Source organism: Trachurus trachurus, assembly GCF_905171665.1.
Source record: "Trachurus trachurus genome assembly, chromosome: 8".
Taxonomy (NCBI): domain Eukaryota; kingdom Metazoa; phylum Chordata; class Actinopteri; order Carangiformes; family Carangidae; genus Trachurus; species Trachurus trachurus.
Window position 1 is genome coordinate 20,065,944 of NC_139905.1, and position 22,141 is coordinate 20,088,084.

Below are 22,141 nucleotides of genomic sequence, written 5' to 3' on the forward strand. Positions count from 1 at the left end.
TTCACAGTTCAAATGGAAGATACTTTATGCAGTCTTTGACGGAAATACATTGTTTTATATTAAACTTATTAAGGACTGGGAACACAGCTGCCTGGAAAAAGTATTTTATACATTATAGTTATTTACACAGTAAAATCCAGGTCATGGAGTAAACATGCAAAATATGGAAAGTGACTGTCATAACCAACAAGGAAGTTGCTTAACATTCATGATCCAGATCATGACACACCTTTGTTTCATCTTTTGCACACTAACACAAAAACAGAGATGAGGTAAGACTTCAGCGATCCATCTCATTGTCGTTTGACTGTTGCCCACGGAACGACATCACCCTCAGGCGCTCACAGAACTCCAGCTCTTCCTGCGAGAAACACAAAGATGACTTCAAAAGACGTTTCTTAGAGAAGGATCAAGCCTTCTAGGAGCATATCTCTTAAATATTAGTTATTTTGATGGTTTAAAAAAAATCCATCCTCCATATGATTCGGTTTTTCTCTGACAGGATCACCAGCCTGTTTGCTGCTCTATAGATGCAGATGTGTGTATGCATGTGTCTTTGGATACGTGTCAATATTGGAGCATTTTAGAGATGGAGAGAACTTGCTTTCTTTCTTCCGGACAAGAAAAAGACTGAACGTTCGTACTGGTTTAGTCTTCTGTGAGCTGTAGCCGGAGGTTCATGGCTCCACCTTTATTGTTTCTATTCACACACATATTTAAGCAGACATGTGTACATGTAAGAGATGTAAGAGAGCTGCTGAAAAGTGGCTGCATGTTTTTGGGTTTTACCCTGTGCTAACTTTAATTCATAACCCATCAATGTTTTGGGATGTCAGATGTTGGATGGATACAATATAATCTTGTTGGTTTTTGTTTAGATTTGCAACTGTACACAATGTTTGGTTTTTTTGTTGCAGTAATAATGTTTCAATTTTGATAGATTTCCTTCTAACATCTACTCTGTTTGCCATTGCGAAAGGGAACACAATTCTTAAACCTATTTTACAGTCTTGATGTATTCTGCTGGAGGCTCAGTATAACCTACCTGACTCTCTTCCTTTCCCTTGAGCTCTTTGGATCGCTGTTTCAGCAGCTCCTCCAAACCCAGAGCAGGATTTCTGCAGTCTTTAAGCCCCTGTGGACAGTCCTCCACCAGACTAGACAGGAGTAGAAAGACAGAGGGCCGTGATTACTAATATGAACCATGAATGAATCATGTGTACTAATCAGTTCTAAAGACTGACAGTGTTTCTTACCAACATAGAGCACCAAGCACATGCTCGTGAAAAGGTGAGTGAGGTGTGCGGAGAACAGATACCAACTGCTGAACCATTCCCATGGAGAGGAGTGTGTCTGCAGGAAGCAGGGAACAAGTTATACTGTAGATAATATATCAGACACACAATGAATACAAGTCCCAGCAGAAATGCTATCTATCTATCTATCTATCTATCTATCTATCTATCTATCTATCTATCTATCTATCTATCTATCTATCTATCTATCTATCTATCTATATGTTGAAAAGTGAATGCCTTTCATTCGTACCTTTCTGTTCAGGATGCGATGTGAGCAGGTTGAGCAGAAGGAAAGCCGACTTGGTCCTGACCTTCTCGTTGTCTGACTGCATCCCTCGCATTAGTACTGAGAAACCATCATGAGACAGGAACGCCTGGAGCCCCGCCTCCTGCTCTCGGACCAGACCTAAAGTCACAACAGGATACAGTTACCGTCTTATTCTAAGGTGTAACTGCATGTTGAACGTTCGTCTGCATTATCTAGTTTAAATGTTAAATGATGAACTGTTGCAGCACCGTCTCCCTCCGTGCACTAGAGACGACTTGAGGAACTCACATGAGACGGCGTAAAGGGCTTTTACTCTGACGGTGGGGTTGGGGTCTGAGTCTGTTAGCTGCAGCAGCTTCGGCAGCGCTCCCTTGCTGAGCAAGTGTTCCTGCACCTGCGGCATGTTCTGAGCACAGGAAGCGATGAGCTCGGCAGCACGCCACCTTAGGCCGCTTTGGACGTGAGACAGATACTTGGAGAGGCACAACTCCAGCCCACCCAGAATCATCAGGTCTGTGAGACAGACAGAAAACAAACTGTATTTGTACTCATTAACTCTCGATGGCTACTCCAGGTTTGGTCAAATATTAAATACAACGCTATTTATCACACACCTCGAGCATTGTCCAAGTTCTCACACAACTCTGACAGCATCTCAAAGGCTGATTCTCGCTCATCTTCATCCTCCTCTTCATCCCTCTCCTCCTCTGCCTCTCTCTCGTTTTCCCCCGTTTCCTCTTTGCATAGTACTGCCAAGCACTGCTTCATCTGCTCCACTTCATCCATCTGGCCTTTGCAAACTTCTGCAAGAGCTTCTCTCAGCCATGTTTTCCTCTGGAACAAAGAAAGAGCATGATGATGGTTTTTCTTTAATTAGAAAGGTGGTGGTTGCCATGGGTCAAAATAGAAAAATAGTTCCCCGGCAAAACATAACTGTGTCACCTGAAATCAGAATGAATCAACTTTTTATGAATTTCAAATCAGTAAAGTGGCTCTGATAGACTTTTCAAAGAAGATTGGTAAATTTCATATTTTATTGTGCTAGCAGGTTACAACGAATCATTTAAATCATAAATGACTACAATTTATAATTTACATAACATGAGTTGCCACATTCCTATTAAACCTAAATCCAAATTCAGTAGAAATGGGGGAAACCAGTGAGTTACACCACTAAGAGTAACTTATTGCAAATTTTCTGTCCATCAAATAGGCCTAGTTGAATATTTAAATCATTTCAGCTCTACTACTGTCATATTACATGTTGTACACTGTATACTAGGCACATTATATTACATGTCTTGTGTAGTATCTGCCCAAAGCCTTTTCAGCATTGACATTTATAATGGTAGGCCTACTTACTTCCTCTGACATGGGTTCAACGGGGGCAGGTCCCTGTGCTGCTGACCCGGCCTCTACTGCCAACTGCAGGACCCCCTGAAGATTTGGGGGATATCTTCTATTCTGATTGTTTTCTGCCATGATGTGTGCTGTGGGTGGGAAAAGAAAAAGAAAAATGAATGTAGATCTCAGAAACCTAACAGTCAATTAACTAGTTCACCTGGTTTTACTCATCCACAAGACATGAAATGTCAAAACCAAGTTACACAACAAAAAATAACACAGAAGCCTGAGACATCTAACATGCTAACACTAAACATGCTCACTGTGCTACGGATAACATTTAATGATGTTGACGAAATTATTATTTTCCACTTACCCTGTCAAGCGGGTCCTGTACAAATGAGTAAAGACAGCGGGTGCTCCACACTTACTAGACAACTTTACTTCGCCTGTAACCACAGAAACATGAACACGCTAGAACGTTCTAGCTAGCTCACGAGTGACAAGGAGGCCGCCATGTTTTACCGTAAACCTTCAACCAAACAGGCACACAAAATTGTTTTTTTCCCCCTGTGCTCTGTTCTCTCGCCTCTCGCTATTTTTTCCTACGTCATTTCAACCCTTCACATTTTCTATCTTATTATGATTAATATGATAATATACTGACATCAGAACAACGTTGTCATTTAAGAGATTAATGGCAAAGTTCCTCATAGCAGCGTATTTAAGGTAAATCAGTGACGTTTGTACGAAGCGACGTTCAGAGAGTATCAGTCAAAGTGAGAGGACTACTTCACGATAACTCCAGAAGAACTGTGGTAAACATGAAATGTTATATCAACCCACGTTGTTAATATTGTTGCTATTGTAATTATCATATTGAAATATAAGACTGATAATTAGTAAGACACACCAACAACGGCAATATAAACATTTGACTGTCTCCCACGGTATCATCATCACCATCTTTCTTAAAAACTCCCTCCTGGTCGAGTGTCCTGGTCTGCTGCAGTTGGCCGGTTACTCTCTCGCTCTCGATCGTCTTTGGTTCGTCTCACCACCAAGATGGCGACGCTTGTGGGGTTGCGCGCATGTTTGTCCGGTAAAATAGTTTAATTCCTTGACAGTATTTGACTCTGTGTGTGTTTGTGACATTTGCTGGCTCGTAGGAATCTGTTCTGTTATGCTCGTGATACGATGAGTTGTTTGCACCGGTAGAAATAAACAAACAAGATGATGCTGTCTCTTCCGATACCAGAGCAAGGTCACGTTACCACTGAGTGTTAGCTAACGATACACCCACCTAACAACAAAATGATGAGGTCTGACCAATGAATGAGTTATCGTAGTGATATCAATATTATAAGCACCTGCACAGTCCTCTGTCTGTGTAACTAACAGCAGCTTATTATTAGCAGCACGACAGTCGCTTGTTCTGGTTCACAGACTGTGTTAGCTCAGTGTCAGCTGCTGCTGCTGCAGAGCTGCATTTAGCTGCTGGTGAGCCATGAAGTGATATTATAATCTGATTCAAAAGATTTGGGCCCACTGCTATCACCAGTAAACACTGCTAGTATCTGACTTCCCATCTATCCTATCGTGTCTGTCTGGGAGAGGAGATGATTTGTGACAGTTATGAAAGATGTGTCAGGCATTAGCTGCTTGTACTGATGGGCACAGACAGATTAGATAACAGCGGTGCTGGAAAAAAAGGATGAATTACACTTATTATCCTCTCAATCAGCCATTATATGAGTTTTCAAATTCTCACTATTTTTTTCCTCAGCGCTTCAGCTTTCCTCTCCGAGCCTCCTGCACAGCTCCTATAGACTGGTGAGTATGAACACAAACTGCAGTTTCCACTGACTCCCTAATATTTCTCTGATACCTGTATAAATCCTGGCTTTGTCTTTGTCTTGTAGTGTGCTTTGCCTCTGAGTCGGCGGACCTTTGCTGCAGAGGCTAAGAAGACCTACTCCAGAGAAAAGCCCCATGTGAACATTGGGACAATCGGCCATGTTGATCACGGCAAGACCACCCTGACTGCAGCTATCACAAAAGGTAGAGTCACTGATGTCCAAGTTTCACTCTCACCCAGATGACTGTAAATCTGAAACATGTAAAAAATGTAATTTGGTCCCATGCACAAATGCCATTCACTGATCAATGATGAGTGATGTGATCTTCTTTCCTTAGTGCTCGCCGACGCTGGTGGTGCTAGTTACAAAAAGTATGAAGACATTGACAATGCCCCCGAGGAGAAGGCCAGAGGAATCACCATTAATGCCTCTCATGTTGAATACACCACAGCCAACAGACATTACGCTCACACAGACTGCCCTGGTCATGCTGACTACGTCAAGGTAATCACCCTTTTTTTTCCCCCACCACCTGCATTGAACCCCGACCAAGAAAACGCAGCCTCGTTGTTATCATGAACATATCAGAATAAAGGCTGCTTCTTCTTCAGAACATGATTACAGGGACGGCTCAGATGGACGGCTGCATCCTGGTGGTGGCCGCCACCGACGGCCAGATGCCTCAGACACGCGAGCACCTGCTGTTGGCCAGGCAGATCGGTGTGGAGCACGTGGTGGTTTTCATCAACAAGGCCGACGCCGTGGAGGACAAGGAGATGCTGGAGCTCGTGGAGATCGAGATCCGCGAGCTGCTCACAGAGTTCGGCTACGACGGCGAGAACGCACCTGTCGTAATCGGCTCCGCCCTCTGCGCCCTGGAGGTGAGGAAAACACCGGCAGTGACCCGACGCACAATTTTGACAATACTGCAGTGTGTCCCAACCTTTTTTTTGGCTCGTGACACCACTTTGACATCACAAATTTAAGCTGCCAATCAAGATGCGCCAGCTCAGATACTTTTATGCTGCATTTTATTTGAACTCGATTTATATTTAAGGAAGTGAAAGTATAGAATACAGTTGTTTAAAATTGTGTTTGTTTTTAATCATTATTTTAAAAAGAATAATAATTAGTTAAAACATTTCAGGCGACCCCATTTGAATTCCAGGCGACCCCACGTGGGGTCCCGACCCCAAGGTTGAAAAACACTGCAATACTGTGTTTATCTGACTGTAAACGCTGTTGTATTCACAAGGGTGTAACAGGTTATGCCTATAATTAGCTACTTCACTACATTAATGTGACGTGAACAATTTTTTTTTTCTGTCTTTGCTCCATCTCAGAACAAACAGCCCGACCTGGGTATAAATGCAGTGATGAAACTGTTGGAGATTGTGGATTCTTACATTCCTCTGCCCAAGAGGGAGCTGGAGAAACCTTTCCTCCTGCCCATTGAAGGGGTTTATTCTATCCCAGGTATGAAACATCTCAGGGTAACACTGATCCATGAGGATAAATTAACACAGAGGAGAAGGTTTGATGGCAGGACTCTCTCATAATAAGATTGTAACTTTTTTGTAGTAGCTCCCTCCCTCGATTATGTTAAGGTTGAGTGGAAAGATCTGCCTGTCCGTACTGAGACGGATGATGCTGATCAACTGTGTCTTTCAGGCAGAGGCACAGTGGTGACGGGCACCTTGGAGAGGGGCATCATCAAGAAAGGAGACGACTGTGAGTTCATCGGTCACAATCGCAGCTTCAAGTCTGTGGTCACAGGTGAGTGAAGAATGAGGAAGAAACAGAGCCTGACAGGTGTAAACACATAGTTACAGAGAACATGAAGGAAAACACATCAACGGAGTGGGGGCAAATCGAAGTAGAGAAACATAGTGTTACTGACATTTAGATTTTAAACCCAGTTTAATATCTGTGGAAAAATACTGCAGCGTTTCCATACATTTATTTATGCTCCTTCAAAAGACACTAAACATTTGATCCTTTTATCCAGATCAATATTGAAACATTTGATTTGTTCAGACTCAAAAATGTTGTTTTGAGGAGGCACAGAGACAGTTGGTACAGAGATATTAGCAAAACAGAGACATTTATAAACAGTCATGGGAAACCTGAAAACAGTGTGGTGATTAGCTGGTGATTAGCTGTTTAATTAATCAGTTTAGAGCTGAAGCTAATGAGGAGATGGGCGAACAAGAGGAGCAGCCAACATGCTGCTGTGGGAGAATCAGCTGGGACAGAAGCAACAACAGTCCGCACAGAGACAGAACTGTATGTACTGTTCATTTGTTGATGTACATTTTACTATAATTTAATAATTGATTCAGAGCCAATCCTCTGATAAAGATAGAATCTAATTATGGGGGTTTACACATATCTTCCCATCTAGTCATCATATAATGGACAACACACGTATCCAGGTATATCAGGACCAGATGAATACAAGGACAAGTCAGGATTTGTGTTTTATGTACTGGATTGTACGTGATATTATCAGGGTGTTGGTGTAAAGACAACAGTTTGACTTTCTGTGCCTTTTGACTCAGGTATCGAGATGTTCCACAAGTCTCTGGATCGGGCAGAGGCAGGAGACAACCTGGGCGCGCTGGTCCGAGGCCTGAAGAGGGAGGACATGCGGAGAGGGATGGTGATGAGCAAACCAGGATCCATCATGCCTCACCAGAAAGTCAAGGCTCAGGTCTGAGAGACAGCTGTTACTGATTCACCTGTGATATTTCTGAACAATCGGTGAATCTAAAGTGGCTCATTTGTCCCGAGCGACAGGTCAACAGTCACATCTGTGTCCAGCCACAGTAATGACACCAAGGTCATTCACCTGATTACAGACACTGTTTATTTACCGACAGAGCAAAAAGTATTTTTAGAGACATGGGTCATTGTTCATTCTTAATTCATTTTTAATTCGTTTTCTAAAATACAAAACTCAGAAAACATATACAGTAAATAAAACACTAATGTGTGTGTATGTGTTTATGCTTATTGTATTACAGGTGTACGTTCTGAGTAAGGAGGAGGGAGGAAGACATAAACCGTTTGTCACCAACTTCATGCCCGTCATGTTCTCTCTCACCTGGGACATGACCTGCAAAGTTACGCTGGCTGGTGACAAGGTGTGTGTGTGTGTGTGTGTTCTTGTACATGCTACGTTGTGAGGACCGGAACGAGTTTTTAACCAACAGAATGAGGACATTTTTGGGAAGTGAGGACATTTTGGCCGGTCCTCACTTTTTCCAAGGGCTGTTTGAGGGTTAAGACGTTAGGTTATAATTAGGTTTAAATTAGGTTTAGAGTAATGGTTAAGTTTAGGCATTTGTTTTGAATGGTTAAGGTTAGGGTAAGGGGCTAGGGAATACATTATGTCCATGACATGTCCTCACAAAGATAGATTTACAAGGATGTGTGTGTGTGTATGTGTTACACTGTCTGTAAATTGACTTTTGTATTAAATAAAGCAAGTGTGAATGTATTTATTTATTTTGTACAGGTCAAAAAGCAGCATCACAGTAGTTTATGAGGATGTGGCTCTGGTAGCACTGGCTTATGAAAAAGCCAAAAAGTGGTAACTACTGTTTGTTGTTGTTTCAGGAAATGGTGATGCCGGGAGAGGACACCGCCTTGACCCTGACGCTGCGCCAGCCGATGGTCCTGGAGAAAGGCCAGAGGTTCACTCTGAGGGACGGAAACAAAACCATCGGCACCGGCCTGGTCACAGAAATCATTAAGTTTACAGATGAGGATCAGTGCAACTGGGGCTGAGGGGGAAACTCTGTGGAGGGGCTGTGGGGACGGGCAGGGGAAAGGCTGGGTGGGTGGGGGTCTCTGTCTGGTCAAATCAATTCATTAATTCTAGAAATGTACAAAAAACACGAAGCCATGTACAGGAGGAGTGGACTCAGAGGAATGCATGGATCTATTCCACCCAACCAAAATACTGTTTAGCACTGTCTTTGTGTCTAAAGACCAGACTGTCAAAATTATGTCATTTATGTAATAAAATGTATTTAATAATAAAAATGTCCCCATTGTTTTGTTTGGACTACTAACCAGACGATTCTAGAAACATGTATATGTGTTTTGTGACCTTGTGGCTGTCTGCCACAGGAGGGCAGCAGAGAGAAGCAGCTCTGTAGCAGTAAACCAAAACGATATAATGAAAAATGTAAAGAAAGCACTGAGAATGTTCCTCATCTCTATTATTTCATTATTTCTTTCTTTTTCATGAGGTTCTTTGAAATTAACAATAAAATCACACTGGTTGTCAACTCTGAGCTTTCTAAATAGGGTTTCTGACATGAGAAATGCCATGTCTCTCTTATGATGCCTGCAAAGCCACAATACAGATTCCGCCACAAAACCTAATGTTATATTATCAATATTAAACCTTCAAAAACTGCGCAAAGTCACAAAGATTTGCAAGGAAGTGCATCTAATTTGTTTTTGTCACATGTTGCACTAAAGAAAGGCAATGTCAAATGCTCTTGTAGGCTACTGTTCGGTCGTACTGTTAAGTGTCTGCCCTTGTCAGTGTCTTGTTGTGTTGTGTTTACATCTATATAAACTGTCTTTTGCTCCAATGACAGTCCTTTCAGTAGAGGTTATAATACAGTTAGCCTACAAAGGACAAAATCCAGAGAACCGCAATGTTCAACAGCGGCGACTGAGATGTTGTTGAAAGATTTTTTAAGAGAAGTCTTGATCGTTTGTGACTGTGTCCTCTCATGGATCATTTCAGGGTGGTGAGCCAGGCTAGCAGGAAGTCTTCCAGTTGTCTCTGTGTTTGCTGTAGGTATTTGAGTCAGTGCCTGGTGTAATCCAATCAGCCTGTTGCCGTAATCAAATACTGTGTGTCTGCAGGAGTGGAGACCGGAGCAGCTCGTACTACTGAGTGATGTGCTCAGCTGGACGACGGTTCTCTACAAGCAAAATGACTTAAAGAGTTAGAGGAGCTGGCAGCGCTCGTATGTACTGGGTCTTAACATGTTGATCTGTTACATGGGATTCAAACAAGTGTTCACATCCCTGAACCTGTGAGTTGCATTTGCTGAATCATGGTGAAATGATCTCCCTGCTGTCAGGAGATTCAAGTGTTTGCTTCAGTCACATGTTGCTCACTTTGACAGCATCCTCACAGAAGAGCAGGGCATTACTCCTAATGGTGGCTGATTACAGCATCATTAGTTTTCACTGTTGAAATAACAGAGGAAAAGGCAACATTCAACAGTAGGCTACACCACATAAACACATAGTTTATCTACTATTGTTAAGATTATAAGTCTTAAAAATCTAGTTGTAAGAAAATGTATAAAGATATCTCATGTGTTTATTAATTCATTTGTCAAAGATGATAACCCCTCCTGGGAGTCAACTGTAACAAATGACAAATGACAGTGGAAGAGGCAATGGGACCAGTTGTTTAAGTGAAAGTACCAGTGTAACACAATAAAAGCACTTTGAGAAAATCCTACTAAAGTGCAAGATGTATTGTCAGCAAAATCATAGTTATGTCAAAGTTATGCAGAGGAATGGCCACTAGAAAACCCACAGTTAATGTTAATTTTATGAGCTAATGAGTAAAAGCACAATATATCCTGGTATAATAATACAAAATAATACAAGTAGTAATGTACCTGTACATACAGTAAGTATTATATTTACACGATTCCCCAAAAAGTTGGAATAATTTAGTTTTCAGACACATTCCCTCTTTTTATTCCTATTATAAAGGTTAATTGTGGTTTAATTTTCACAGTGATATGCGAAAATATACACTTTATCTACCAAGAATAAATCACATAAAGTCACAATAATTTCATGAGAAGGGGTAAAACTTTTTTTTTTTTTAAGTCCAACTTTATGGGCAACCGTGTTTAAAGCTCCCACTGCATGAAGGACATAACAGGACATTAATAAGCAGCTCTAAACCCAACTGTGACTAACGTGTAAACAGTTTAAAACATGTTATACTGTAACACATTGTAAGGGCCTATCATGTGTCTAACACTCACACATCATCTACTATGATTACAGCAATTTTGTGCAGTGTTTTTATTTATTGTTTATACACCATCTCATTGTTTTTAGTATGAATAATTGACAAATGCATTGATTAATAATGTTGTATCAGCTCACATTATAATGTTTTAACTACTTATTAAGTGTTAATTCAGGTTGTAAACATGAAATAAGGGAGTTTAAGTACAAACTGAGAATTCTGTGTTTGTACTTTTATACTTTTTTTTATGGTAATGAAAACTTCACCCAGTCTCCATTGCACAAGTTCACTTGGGGCAGCCAGACAATATAGTTTCAATTACAGTCTAATCCACCCTGATGCTAAAACCAGTTTCCGGTCCCAGTCCCTCCCAGTCAGGGCAGGTTTTTCCCACCAGTGTCCAACCTTTCGGCCGCCCACACCCACCAGAACAATAACATGACACCGTCTCAACTGTCTGACTTTTCACTGGAAAGTGTAACATCACATCAAGAAGACGTTGAGGCTGGTTTCCTTGACTTGTTCTGGACTCCTGGTTAGATGTCACATCCTCAGACCGAGGAGGGGAAGATTAAACAGACTGAGCACTCACTTCCCAACACAATGACTGATACTGGCAATGAACTGAAGCATCAATCTGGAATAAATTAGTGATAACATTCCTATGAGAAACGCACCAACTGAAAGCATTATACATTTTCTCAGTTTATCTGTCAATAATTCACCAGAGCAGAGCAGAAAATGCAGTACAAGGCCCAGAAAGACTTTTTTTTCATTAACATATTTTATCACAGCAGTAAACCAATGAATGAAAAAAAAAAACAGCTGTTATTTTTCATAACAAAATTAAATTCTGTTCTCCTGTGTGAGTTTAATTTTACAAAGATCAAACTCCAGTGAGGTCAGACTTGATCAACACTTGCTTTATTTACCCCTGAGAAGATTCAACTTTGGAGATGCGCTCATCAACAGCAGAAAACATCCAGGTCTACGTGTCTGTTATAGCTCAAGGAAAAGAAGTGCAGCTGTTGTATCATGTTACTTTTTCCCTTTCTCTTTTTTCTTTTTTTTCAGCCTCCACCTCCTTCTGGCAGCTGCGGGAAACCAGCAAAGAATAGAGCCGCTGCAATTAAGGCTGTATTTGCCTCTCAACAACCCACTCTGCATGATGGAAGACTGACCCTCCACGGCTTCTCATCCTCCAACACTGTAGAGTGGGTGGGAAGCATCCCAGTTTATTCTCACTGCTCCCTCCATCGCACAAGCACAGAGGATACAGCACTCCTTCAAGTCAGAAATTCACTCATTTGGTACTGAGATAAAATCCTGAAAATTAAAAGCACGAAAAGGGGAAAGGGTTAATTCTGTTCAAATGTCACTGCGGCGGACTTGATGTTGCCAAGATAACTCACACACCCACTTGTTAGCTCTGTAGCAGACAGCTCATAAATTAGTGAGTAAGCAAAGATATTAAACTAGATCTAGATCGACAGACCACCGACACATAGACACAATGATACTCACATGTACATTTTACAGTTTTACAGGAATTTTCTCACCCGTGGAAACTTTGATTACACCTTTGAAAGAGACGAGAAGAGAGTGAAAACACTGTTACACTGCTGATGTTATTAGCCTACAGTGTGTAAAACGTCCTCTATTTTTAGATTTAATAAAAGAAAAAAACAACAGTCAGCTGATACGAATTAAATTTAGCATCGTGTTGCACACACAGTTTGCCCACACTGATTTCTGACAATATTTATCAAAGCTATTCTAAGTTCTGAGTTAAGATTCTGTGCTCGTGCATGTGATCTCTTTTCCAGTGTTCAAGGTTACTGGGCAGCGAAATCACGTGGCACTGCCAAGTCTTGTGTGTACATCTGCAAAGACGTGCCTGTATGGTTGCATAAGAGTGAAAGAATACACCTCTGACCCCAACCAGATCCCGTCCCACCTAATCACAGCCATAAATTACAGTCCATTCCTCTCTGTTTGTCAACCAGCTCACTCCCACTCTGCTGATTTGTTTTAACTCCGTAACAAACGCGTTCAGCAGATCTACTGTAAGATTATCCCTGAATACTTTGGTGTCAGACCGCCATGAAGGAAAAACAAAACCATTGGCTTTCTGAGATATATTTTATTGTAGTAATCAACAGGAGATTTGTTTTTAATTTCTCTGTCAATATATAAGGTAAGTGTTGTCTCACACAACAAACTAAACTCTGCATTGAGCAGTTATGGTGCAACTTAGGTCGCTTCAAATACATTTAATGGAAGACGGCAAGAGGAGGTCAAAGTCATTCAGTTTAGCAGATGTTGCTCAAGTCGGTCAAGCAAAGGTCCACTTTCTTCATTTGCTCAAGGAACTTATGACATCAACACTGTATAACTTTATTTACAGCAATGGCCTGACAAATGTACAAATTAGAGAGTTCTCCCTTCTCGCTGCACAAACACTGGCCCTGCTCTCGGTGCAAAGGGCAGTGGAACCACCATTTGTTTTCTGGAACAAGCCTATTCTGATACTTGCACAAGTCAGCAAGATATAAATACAAATGTGTTAAGATCTGCTGATGTGGCAGTCAGGTGTGTAAGTTAACCCACATGGAGCTCTTAACTAATACATCTCACCTGGGACAAGTGAAACATCGGTACACATGACCTTATATCTTCATTGCTTGTCCAATTAATAAGAAAAAGAAAAAAAAGAAGAAAATAATGCCAATGCAATGGCATTGAAAAACAACATAAAGTTGTACGAATAACATCAATTGACTCAATACTAGAACCAATTTGATCATAATAATATATAATAAAGTGCATCTATCCCAGGCTTTTTGGAGGCCAGCAGTTTCACCAAGCAGAAAATTGACGTGTTATGTGTTGGCATGTGTGTGAGCAGGTCAGAGTGAAACTAGGACACTCATGGTGTTCCCTCAAAGCTGTGTATGTCTCTATGAAACACACGATTACAATGTTTGCTTAATGTCTGCTGAGCTTTTCTCACATCATGACATCTCTTTCAAACTCCCTTCTTGTCTTTGTTCTCTGTTTTCATTTTTTGTTCTGTGTTATGTTTCAACTATGATATAAAGTGTATTGTTTGATATCTAAAGACATTGTAATGACACTACGCTGCATTTAAATATGAGTTGGAGCTTAGAAAACCCTCCAGACCATACAGACCATGTGTATGTACCAAAAACTATATCCTTCATTCGTCTGAAGCATTAATGTGTTGGCTTGGTGAGCTACATCCTCAGTAGCTACTTTATCTGATGTAGTGTGTCAGGGCTTCCCTCTAGATTTTCTGGATTTGGCTTTTAATCCAATATAGAGCACAGATGTGACTTGATATTACTCCACTTTGTCTCCCATAGGTCAAAAGCATGTGACACATTTTCACTGCAGACAACTTTAATTAGACTCTCCTATTGCCGTTGGGCCCTTAAGTCTTTCATTTGCCATATAGTTTAGAATAAATCCATCCTGTGATTTGTGTGGTTTTATATCCTGAGGTTACATAGCTACAGGCCTGAACTTTGAGATGAGTGTTATTTGTCTTTGGTTATTTCATACTGTAGTTTTTAATTCACCCAGGCCATGGTGATAACCGGCTTTTTGGCCTGCAGCTAATCATCAGTGTCCACTTATACCTTTCTGTGTGTTTATACATATTAACTTTAAGAAGAGCTTAAATTTGTTTCAGTTCAAATGTCATGTTTTGTATTTGTTCAACTTTTAATCTGAAAAGGACAAAATACAATCGCAAGGTGAAAGGAATGGATTAAAAACAAACTGCAAACATAAGTACGTCCATCATGCTAGCTTTACCTGGAGCAACCTAAACAGTGGTACCTACAAGGCCAAAAAAATCAAATCAAATCACAACTAAAAACAGTTGTTACACATCATTGCTATGTCGGTGCAGGATGCTGCCGCATCAGACTGTTGGCTAACATGGCTCTGTCCTGCCCTTTGTTGGATTTGGGTTGTTAAACAGGTTTATATAGAATGAATAACAATCTCATTTTAGATTGATCTTTTTCATAGTTATAATACCAACTTTATATTGCAAAAACAATGCTTTTTCTTTATTTCCATATACCTTTTATTTCTTTATACCTTTTAGCTTTAGCCTCAGTCTTTAATGTGGAAGACCAATTTTCTTCTCTTAACAGCAGTCAGCTTCACTCTGACGCTGGACTGTTCAACCTTTTTAACCAACTTGTGAATCAAACTGGATGTTTGTGGGCTAGAAATTATTAGTAAACCACATTATTTGCTAAGCAACAGAAAAGCAAGGTAATGGGCTTAGAAAAACATCAAACTCCATCTCTTCAGCTACAAAATATCTTGTTGTGTAGATTATGAACAAAATTACAAATTCAGCATCTCCTCAGGTCAAATGTTTCCCAGTTGGTGAAATGTAAAGACAGTGATTGACTATTTTCCTTGCTAGTATGAATATATGTGCTGTTTTATGATGGATGTTTATAATTCAGCCTTTTCCTGTGTTTCCCATAGTACATGTCGTCCATACCTGACATATACCATAAGTTGCATGTATTTTCATCAGTCATCTACTGATGTCGTATAATGTATAATCGTTCTTATTATTAAGATGAAACTCCAGTGTTGCACCTCTGTTTTCGTCAGATCACTCTGGAGTAATAACCTCTATATTTAGTTTTCTAAACATCATCTGCAAAGTGTCAGTTTCACTCAACAACACGCAGTTGTAAACTGAATATTTCAGGACCGTGAACAGCAGATACAGGCAGTCCCATCAAAATTATCAAACAGTTCTCAAAATATTCATACAAAACTATGCTATTGTCATGCACTTCATTTCTAGGATCTGAATATTGAAAGGTGACAGTTTTTGTTTGCATTGGATAAAGCTCAGTAACCATTTCAGGGAAGCCAAAAAAGTTCATCCAGAGAGATACGTGATGAGTTTCAGTCTTGCTCGTATGATAGAGATGGATACTGCTGGTCCTCCACCTGCAGCAGTAATGTCTTCAGTGGTGTCCTCATGTCAGTAGAGTGACAGTCATAGGGCTCTTCACATGACACCTGCATTGCTCTGCATTCAAAAACAAGCAAACAAGCAACAGCCAAAGGTTAAATCTCTGATTCTCTACAGGGGGACATTTGCTCACCTCTAGGAGTGGTTGGCTCATTCACCAGTTCTGTTGACCACTTCCTGTCTTCCGCTTTCTCTACATCCCCCTCATCCTCCTCATCCCTGCTGATGAAGGCCAGTTCATTCTCGTAGCAGAAGGAGTTGGCACCGGAAGTCGGGAATTTTCTCTCCTCCATTTCCTTGGCGCTGCATCTAGGGGTGGATGGTACTTCAAATGTTTTATGAAAATAGGCGTAATCTATCCTGTACTGGTTCTTCTCCTCGAAGATGACAGGCTCAAAGCGGTGACCCCACAAGATCTCCGTGGACAGGTAGGAGCTGCGTGCCTGCGTAGTCATGGCCGTTGCCTCCACCAGCCCTTCAAGTATAATCACTATCTCAAAGTCAGACGTTTCCAGATCTTGCTTACTGATGCCAAACAGTGGGCTTTCTTCATCAATCTCATGTATGACAGTGAGGGGTGCGACCAGGAACAGGCGGTCTGTGCCTTTGTCGTAGCCCACGTTCATGTCAATCTGATCCAGGGGGATGTACTCACCTTCCTCTGAGTAGCGGTGCTTGACGAGCTGCGCACGCACATGAGCTTCAACGATGTGGCTCTTCCTTAGATTAGCGACTCGAAACATGAGGCACAGTTTACCATCGCGCAGAGCGATGACTGCGTTGTGGCTGAACAGAAGAGTCTGTGCCCGCTTTTTGGGCCTCGCCATCTTGGCCATGATGGCGCCAATCATAAAGGCGTCGATGATGCAGCCCATGATGGACTGAAAGACCACCATGAAGACAGCAGCCGGGCATTCTTCTGTCACACAACGGGCGCCATACCCGATGGTTGTCTGGGTCTCGATGGAGAACAGGAATGCTGCCACAAAGGTGTTCACCTGAGTGACGCAAGGAACAAAACCGTCCTCCTCGGAATGGTCCATGTCACCGTGTAAGAGGCCAATGGTCCAGAACGCCAGGCCAAACGTCAGCCAGGACACCACAAACACCAGGCTGAACAGCAGGAACATGTATCGCCAGCGGATGTCCACGCAAGTTGTGAAAATGTCAGATATGTACCGCTGCGACTTCTCATCCATGTTTGAGAAATGGATGTTGCATTGGCCGGTCTTGGTGACAAACCGGCCCCGGTATTTGCGTCTCGTATGAATCTTGCCATTGCCAAAGCTGCCCACGGCAGGCATGATACTCAGTCTCAGGCCTTCTTCTTCACAGGATATGAAGCTGTGGTGGTGGGCCCTTCCCACACTCATGCCTCAGTGGGGCACAGCCACGGAGCTTCGCACTGTCAGCCCCGCTCATACACAATGGCCTGGCTCACAGGAAGTGCACCGCTCCGTCCAACACAGACTCGGTGTCAATGGGAATCGAGAGGTGAGGCACAACTGTACAGAGGAAGCACAAGTAGAAAATTAGTGCACAAAGGTGCATCATGTTCACATTATAGTGTTTTAACATAGATTGACATTTAAAGAGAAAGTGCATAAATATAGTTTATTCTGTCTCAGCAAAAGATAATCACAGTGACGTTCATATTATCTCACACCGTCTTTAAAGTCCATTAACAGTGTGTAACAGTGTCTGGATGGAAGTTCTCATTATCAGCAACAGCATTGTGTTAACTTGTCAAATCCTATGAAAATGATCCACATTTCTACATCATTTCCCCCTCATGTCCCTCCATTATTTCTTTCTTCTATGTTGATAGTGTTACTCAGCAGATTTTATTCTTCATATTTCTTTCTCAGGAGGCAGAGGCTGTTATCTCTAGACATTGTTTCTAATAAACAGATCCTGGTTCATTTTCAATGAATTGTTTTCACTCTTGATTGACAATTCTGTTGATGGCTTTTGCTCTCAATATGTCAATGATGAATAGGATAGTATAATCTTCTATTTAAATGTTGATCTACTTATACTGCACATAAGACAAACATTGGAGTGATGAAATTTATCAGATTTTCAGACTGAAACATTTTCCTCAGGGTGAGATATTTAATCTTGTTTTAAAAAAATCTAGTGTCGCTGCATTCAATTTCTACTGTATGATTTCATAGCATATATTTCCCTCTCTTTCTTCCCTGCCTCTACTGGCAGTGGCAATAGTCTGGTATATAAGATACATATTTCTCTGATCAACAAGGTACAGAAATAGCCAGCTAATCCAATGCCCTGCCATTTTATGTGACGTATCTTCTGTTTCCTCCAGCTGGCACAACTATTAGAGGCACTGGAGTACAGTGATGAGGGTGTGTGATTCCCCTGTGACTGAACTGGAAAATAATACGGGCAGAAAAAAGACAGGGCACAACCCCACAGATACAAATTGTTTGATGGGAGCAATCGATGGGATCACTTCAGGCACATTCACGGGAAAAAAATGTTTTGTATAAAGAGGAAACCGTAAGTATCATGAGCTGTCCTAACTGCTGCCTGCAGCACACCCAGGCTGTTATTTCTTACTCATGTTGAGTTATAATAATGTCCTCCATATAATTTCCATATAATTGGTTGTCAGCCACTTTTCTATAAAATACTTTGAGACCTGTATTGTTAGTGCAAGTAGCAGAATTATATGTAATACGAGGGAGCTTTACAAATCACAGAAAAAATAGTGATACTTCAGGTATTGCCATGTTTATAATTAAATGAATACCTGAATTTCACGGCACTCCATCCAATAGTTGTTTTGATGTTTTACTTAAAATCAAGGGGATCAACAAAATCATTTGAATGTGCCATCTGCATATCCATAACAAATTTCAGTCAAATATACTGGATCTAATAGTAGTAAAGACATTTCAAGAATAAAAGTCAAAAATCAAGTGATCACCAAAGTCTGTAGGATTTATCCTGTTGGGAACCATGGATGTCAAAATTTCATGACGATCCATTTTAGTTGTTTTTTTTTTTTACAGAGATTTCACAGTCTGGACCAGAGTGGTGGTGCGACCATTTATCATATATTGAGCAACGACCAGAGGAGCATGGCCAACAACACCACATCAAAGACCACAGTATTAGAGCCAAAGCAAACCCCCTAAAAGATGCTGCAGAAAATGTCCTGTGTCCTTTGTCATCTGAACGGACTGAAAATTCTGTTATAACCCAGGTTATAAAAGATTTTTGAAGTTCACCTGCCAGGACTTTTCCTTTTAATCATTAGGATTGATTTACTGACACTACAGATTTCTTTGAATGGAGCGTCACTCATTTCAAGTCATAAAATAGACACTGCCACACAATCACACTGTGGACTCCAGGGACCCGGAGGGAAACACTTCAGCTGCACGTCAGCAGAAGGGGACATGTTGGTCAGCAACTGGCTATAAGTGGGTCGGGCGTCGGACATGATAACTTTTATCCTACATAGAGATAAGATAGTAGAAATAGATTTTGGTTATGCTGTTATGTGAGAAGATCATAGGATCACAACAATTGTCGGCTACATCATCTCACGAAACTTCAACTGTAAATAATTTGCATCAGTGCAGAGCTGTAAAATCAACTGGGATTTAATCCTTAATAAAACCTCCAAATGGGGTCACAAAGGCTGCTGCTGTGCAGGTGTCCCCACCATGGATACTCTATAGCTATGAATAGACAGACATTAATACCCCATATATACAACCTACATACAGGGTACACTGTATGCATAATATACAAACACTGATGATGAATTTACACTTTCTGTGCAGTTTCAAGCGTTGCTCAGTCCCAGCGTCTCAAACCTCATGTCTGAGCTGCACAAGAGTTTAGAATATAGACTGTGTAAAGACAGTCATTGATAATTTGCTATATATTTTATGTTATTTTTACACAGAAGTTGCTGTTTCTAAATGTTCCAGTTGCTAGGAAGCAGGATGATGTCTATCCATAAGATATTAATATCTAATATTGTGAGCGACTGCTGCTCCGCTCTCCCAGGAGCCACGCTATGCCGACCACGGCAGAGATCTGAACGCCGGAGCAGCAACTGAGCCTATTTCACTGCTGACGTTTGTCACTGCTCTCACTGGAGATAATTTGTAAACAAGAGTAGACACTGAATCTATAACGTGTAGTTTGTCTCAGTAAAATGACAAGCAGCTTACCTTGTGTGCAGATGTTGATATCCAGCGTTTACTTTTTCTTCCAGATCTTCCCAGTCCTCTAGCCAAACCACTGCATGTTTCTCCTCAGGCTTCCTTCAAACTCTTGTCATCTGTTATGGGTAGAACCACTCTATCCTCCTCAGGCACAAAGGTAAATGGCTACAGAGTACCTTCATGTCTGTGGCTCCTAGATTGAACACGTCTCTTTCTCCACTGAGCGAGGAGAGCATTACAATCACTCCTACTGCAAGTCCTTCAGTGTTACAGCTCGATTGATATCCAGTTGATCAGAAACAGACCAGAAATTAGAAAATGACTTTAGTGAAGAATTGAAGTCATAATTTTGACCCTCGAAATAGCACAGTGACTTGATCACAGCTATCCCAAATGAACTACAGGGTTCACGTGGCCTGTAGGGGTCCAATCCAATCAAAAAATCAATTCCTCACAGCTCATATAAGTCATGCCCAGTCAACTGTCTCTCCTCTTCCATGTCTCACACTTTCTTGGTATATCTGCTATCTGATCTTGTTCTGCTGCAGATCCCACTCTGTTTCCCACATCTAGTGAACTATTGCTCACTGCTCAGCTCTCGTCCTCCCCCTCCCTCTCACAGTGTCACTGTAGATACTTGGCATTTGGAGACTATGTGCTCTTCCCCTACCAAGTGTTGCACCAGCGCTGGTCAGCAATGCTTCGAGTTGAAAGACCCAAGTGGTTTATGTAGGACTGATGAGACAGTGGGCAGACCAGATCGTAAGCCGCGATCAAAGCAGAGGCATTTACATTTGGCCGAACATATTTATCTGATTTGAGTCCTGTAAAGCGAATGCCAGTCTGTATTATTTCAGTAGAGGCAAGGTATCAACTGGATATGTAATTGTTGGCTCTAATGTGTTTATTTTCTGACTCAAACCAAACGGGTCACAGAGTGGGTGGGACGGTCTCCATTTTGGCTCATTCACAAAGCAAAGCAGCTCCACATCAGATAATGAAAAGCCTAATGTAGACACTTTCTTGCAGATCATCCCTCATGTGTGTGTTGTGTCTGATGTGTGTGTGTGCGTGCATGGCTGTATGAAGGAGGAAATCAATGAATTTCATATGACTCACAGGGCCGTGAGGAGCTCAACAATTAAGCAAGTGCAAGGGTCCAGAGTCATGTTAATATCTGTGCCATGTCTATTATGCACAGACACAGTTCTTCTTTGGAGATTATGTTAGTTTTGCAAGTATTTGGTCATAAACTGGGAATTATACATGTCATAAAAATTTGGTGCCAATCCATCTAGATGTGTCCAGAATAAGAAGAAATGGTGACTTGGGGTGAAAAATCCAAGGCTCAATGAAATATTAATTAATTATCTGGACACCATGATTATCTGTGCCAAAGTTCATGGTAACCAACCAGGCCGTTGTTGAAATATTTCTTTAAAAAAAAAAACAGAAACATGGTGTTTGACTGGCAGTCAGGGGATCAGGGTTCATCCTCTGGAGAGCATCAATGTCTCTGTGGTTTCTTAGATAATTCAGTCTGGGTTGAAGTGTTGGGTCGACCAACCAACTGACAGTCTGACGCTGCACTGTGCCACTGTCATAGTTAGGAAAAAGTATAAATCTAAAAATATTTAACTCAGCAAAGCTAAACCACTCACTTTTCCTCATGTGACTGCAATTTATCCCACAACAGCCCCGTTTGAAAAAACGTACCTCTAAAAGAAACCACCACGCTGCTGTGCTCAGCCGTGTCCTGACCCAGATTCACTGGAGGCCATCACAGAGCAGAAACATTGGTGGAGGGTGTACGTGTGACAACGCAATATCGCGGCTTCCAAGGAAGCTAAGCCATCTGAGTATTGGTTTTTAATGGAAACAACATTTGACCTTGGTGAGAGTTTGTGTTGCTGGATGTGTAGACGTACTGAGCATAGAAGAACAAGATAAGACATGAAATGCATATAGTGTGTGGGTTAGTGAGGAAATGAAATATTACACTTGATATCTATTACACTGTTAATGTAAATGGTATTATGTAGGCTATTATAATGATATACACTAAGTAAAAGTGTATTGAATGTAACATATAGCCGTG

The 22,141-nt window shown here is 41.3% G+C and overlaps 3 protein-coding genes across 7 annotated transcripts; 1 reads left to right on the forward strand and 2 right to left on the reverse strand.

Moving 5' to 3' along the window:
* Nucleotides 1–34: 34 nt before the first annotated feature.
* On the reverse strand, nt 35–3,572 carry hspbp1 (HSPA (heat shock 70kDa) binding protein, cytoplasmic cochaperone 1). Its single transcript, XM_083976394.1, has 8 exons — nt 3,287–3,572; nt 2,929–3,056; nt 2,181–2,400; nt 1,855–2,079; nt 1,549–1,704; nt 1,257–1,353; nt 1,046–1,157; nt 35–361 (listed from the first exon to the last, which is right to left on the reverse strand). The coding sequence occupies exons 2-8, from the start codon at nt 3,046–3,048 to the stop codon at nt 281–283; spliced, it is 1,011 nt and encodes a 336-aa protein (XP_083832520.1). The 5' UTR covers nt 3,049–3,056; nt 3,287–3,572; the 3' UTR covers nt 35–280.
* A 367-nt stretch (nt 3,573–3,939) lies between these two features.
* Nucleotides 3,940–8,819, forward strand: tufm (Tu translation elongation factor, mitochondrial). Its single transcript, XM_083977914.1, has 10 exons — nt 3,940–4,012; nt 4,697–4,743; nt 4,833–4,971; nt 5,107–5,273; nt 5,381–5,650; nt 6,113–6,245; nt 6,441–6,545; nt 7,331–7,482; nt 7,796–7,915; nt 8,391–8,819. The coding sequence occupies exons 1-10, from the start codon at nt 3,976–3,978 to the stop codon at nt 8,559–8,561; spliced, it is 1,341 nt and encodes a 446-aa protein (XP_083834040.1). The 5' UTR covers nt 3,940–3,975; the 3' UTR covers nt 8,562–8,819.
* A 1,867-nt stretch (nt 8,820–10,686) lies between these two features.
* On the reverse strand, nt 10,687–20,722 carry kcnj12b (potassium inwardly rectifying channel subfamily J member 12b). 5 transcript variants are annotated; one of them, XR_014595580.1, is made up of 5 exons: nt 20,050–20,722; nt 15,969–17,340; nt 12,322–12,377; nt 11,979–12,123; nt 10,687–11,891 (listed from the first exon to the last, which is right to left on the reverse strand). XR_014595580.1 is itself a non-coding variant. In XM_083977856.1 (4 exons), exons 2-4 carry the CDS (start codon nt 17,206–17,208, stop codon nt 12,101–12,103), a joined length of 1,284 nt encoding a protein of 427 aa, XP_083833982.1. In that variant the 5' UTR covers nt 17,209–17,340; nt 20,050–20,722; the 3' UTR covers nt 10,687–12,100. The 5 variants fall into 5 exon arrangements, 3 of the variants coding, with proteins under 3 accessions (XP_083833982.1, XP_083833981.1, XP_083833983.1); XR_014595581.1 differs by having other exon boundaries at nt 10,687–11,434; nt 11,730–12,123; XM_083977856.1 differs by having other exon boundaries at nt 10,687–12,123; nt 12,357–12,377.
* Between the last annotated feature and the right edge of the window lie 1,419 nt (nt 20,723–22,141).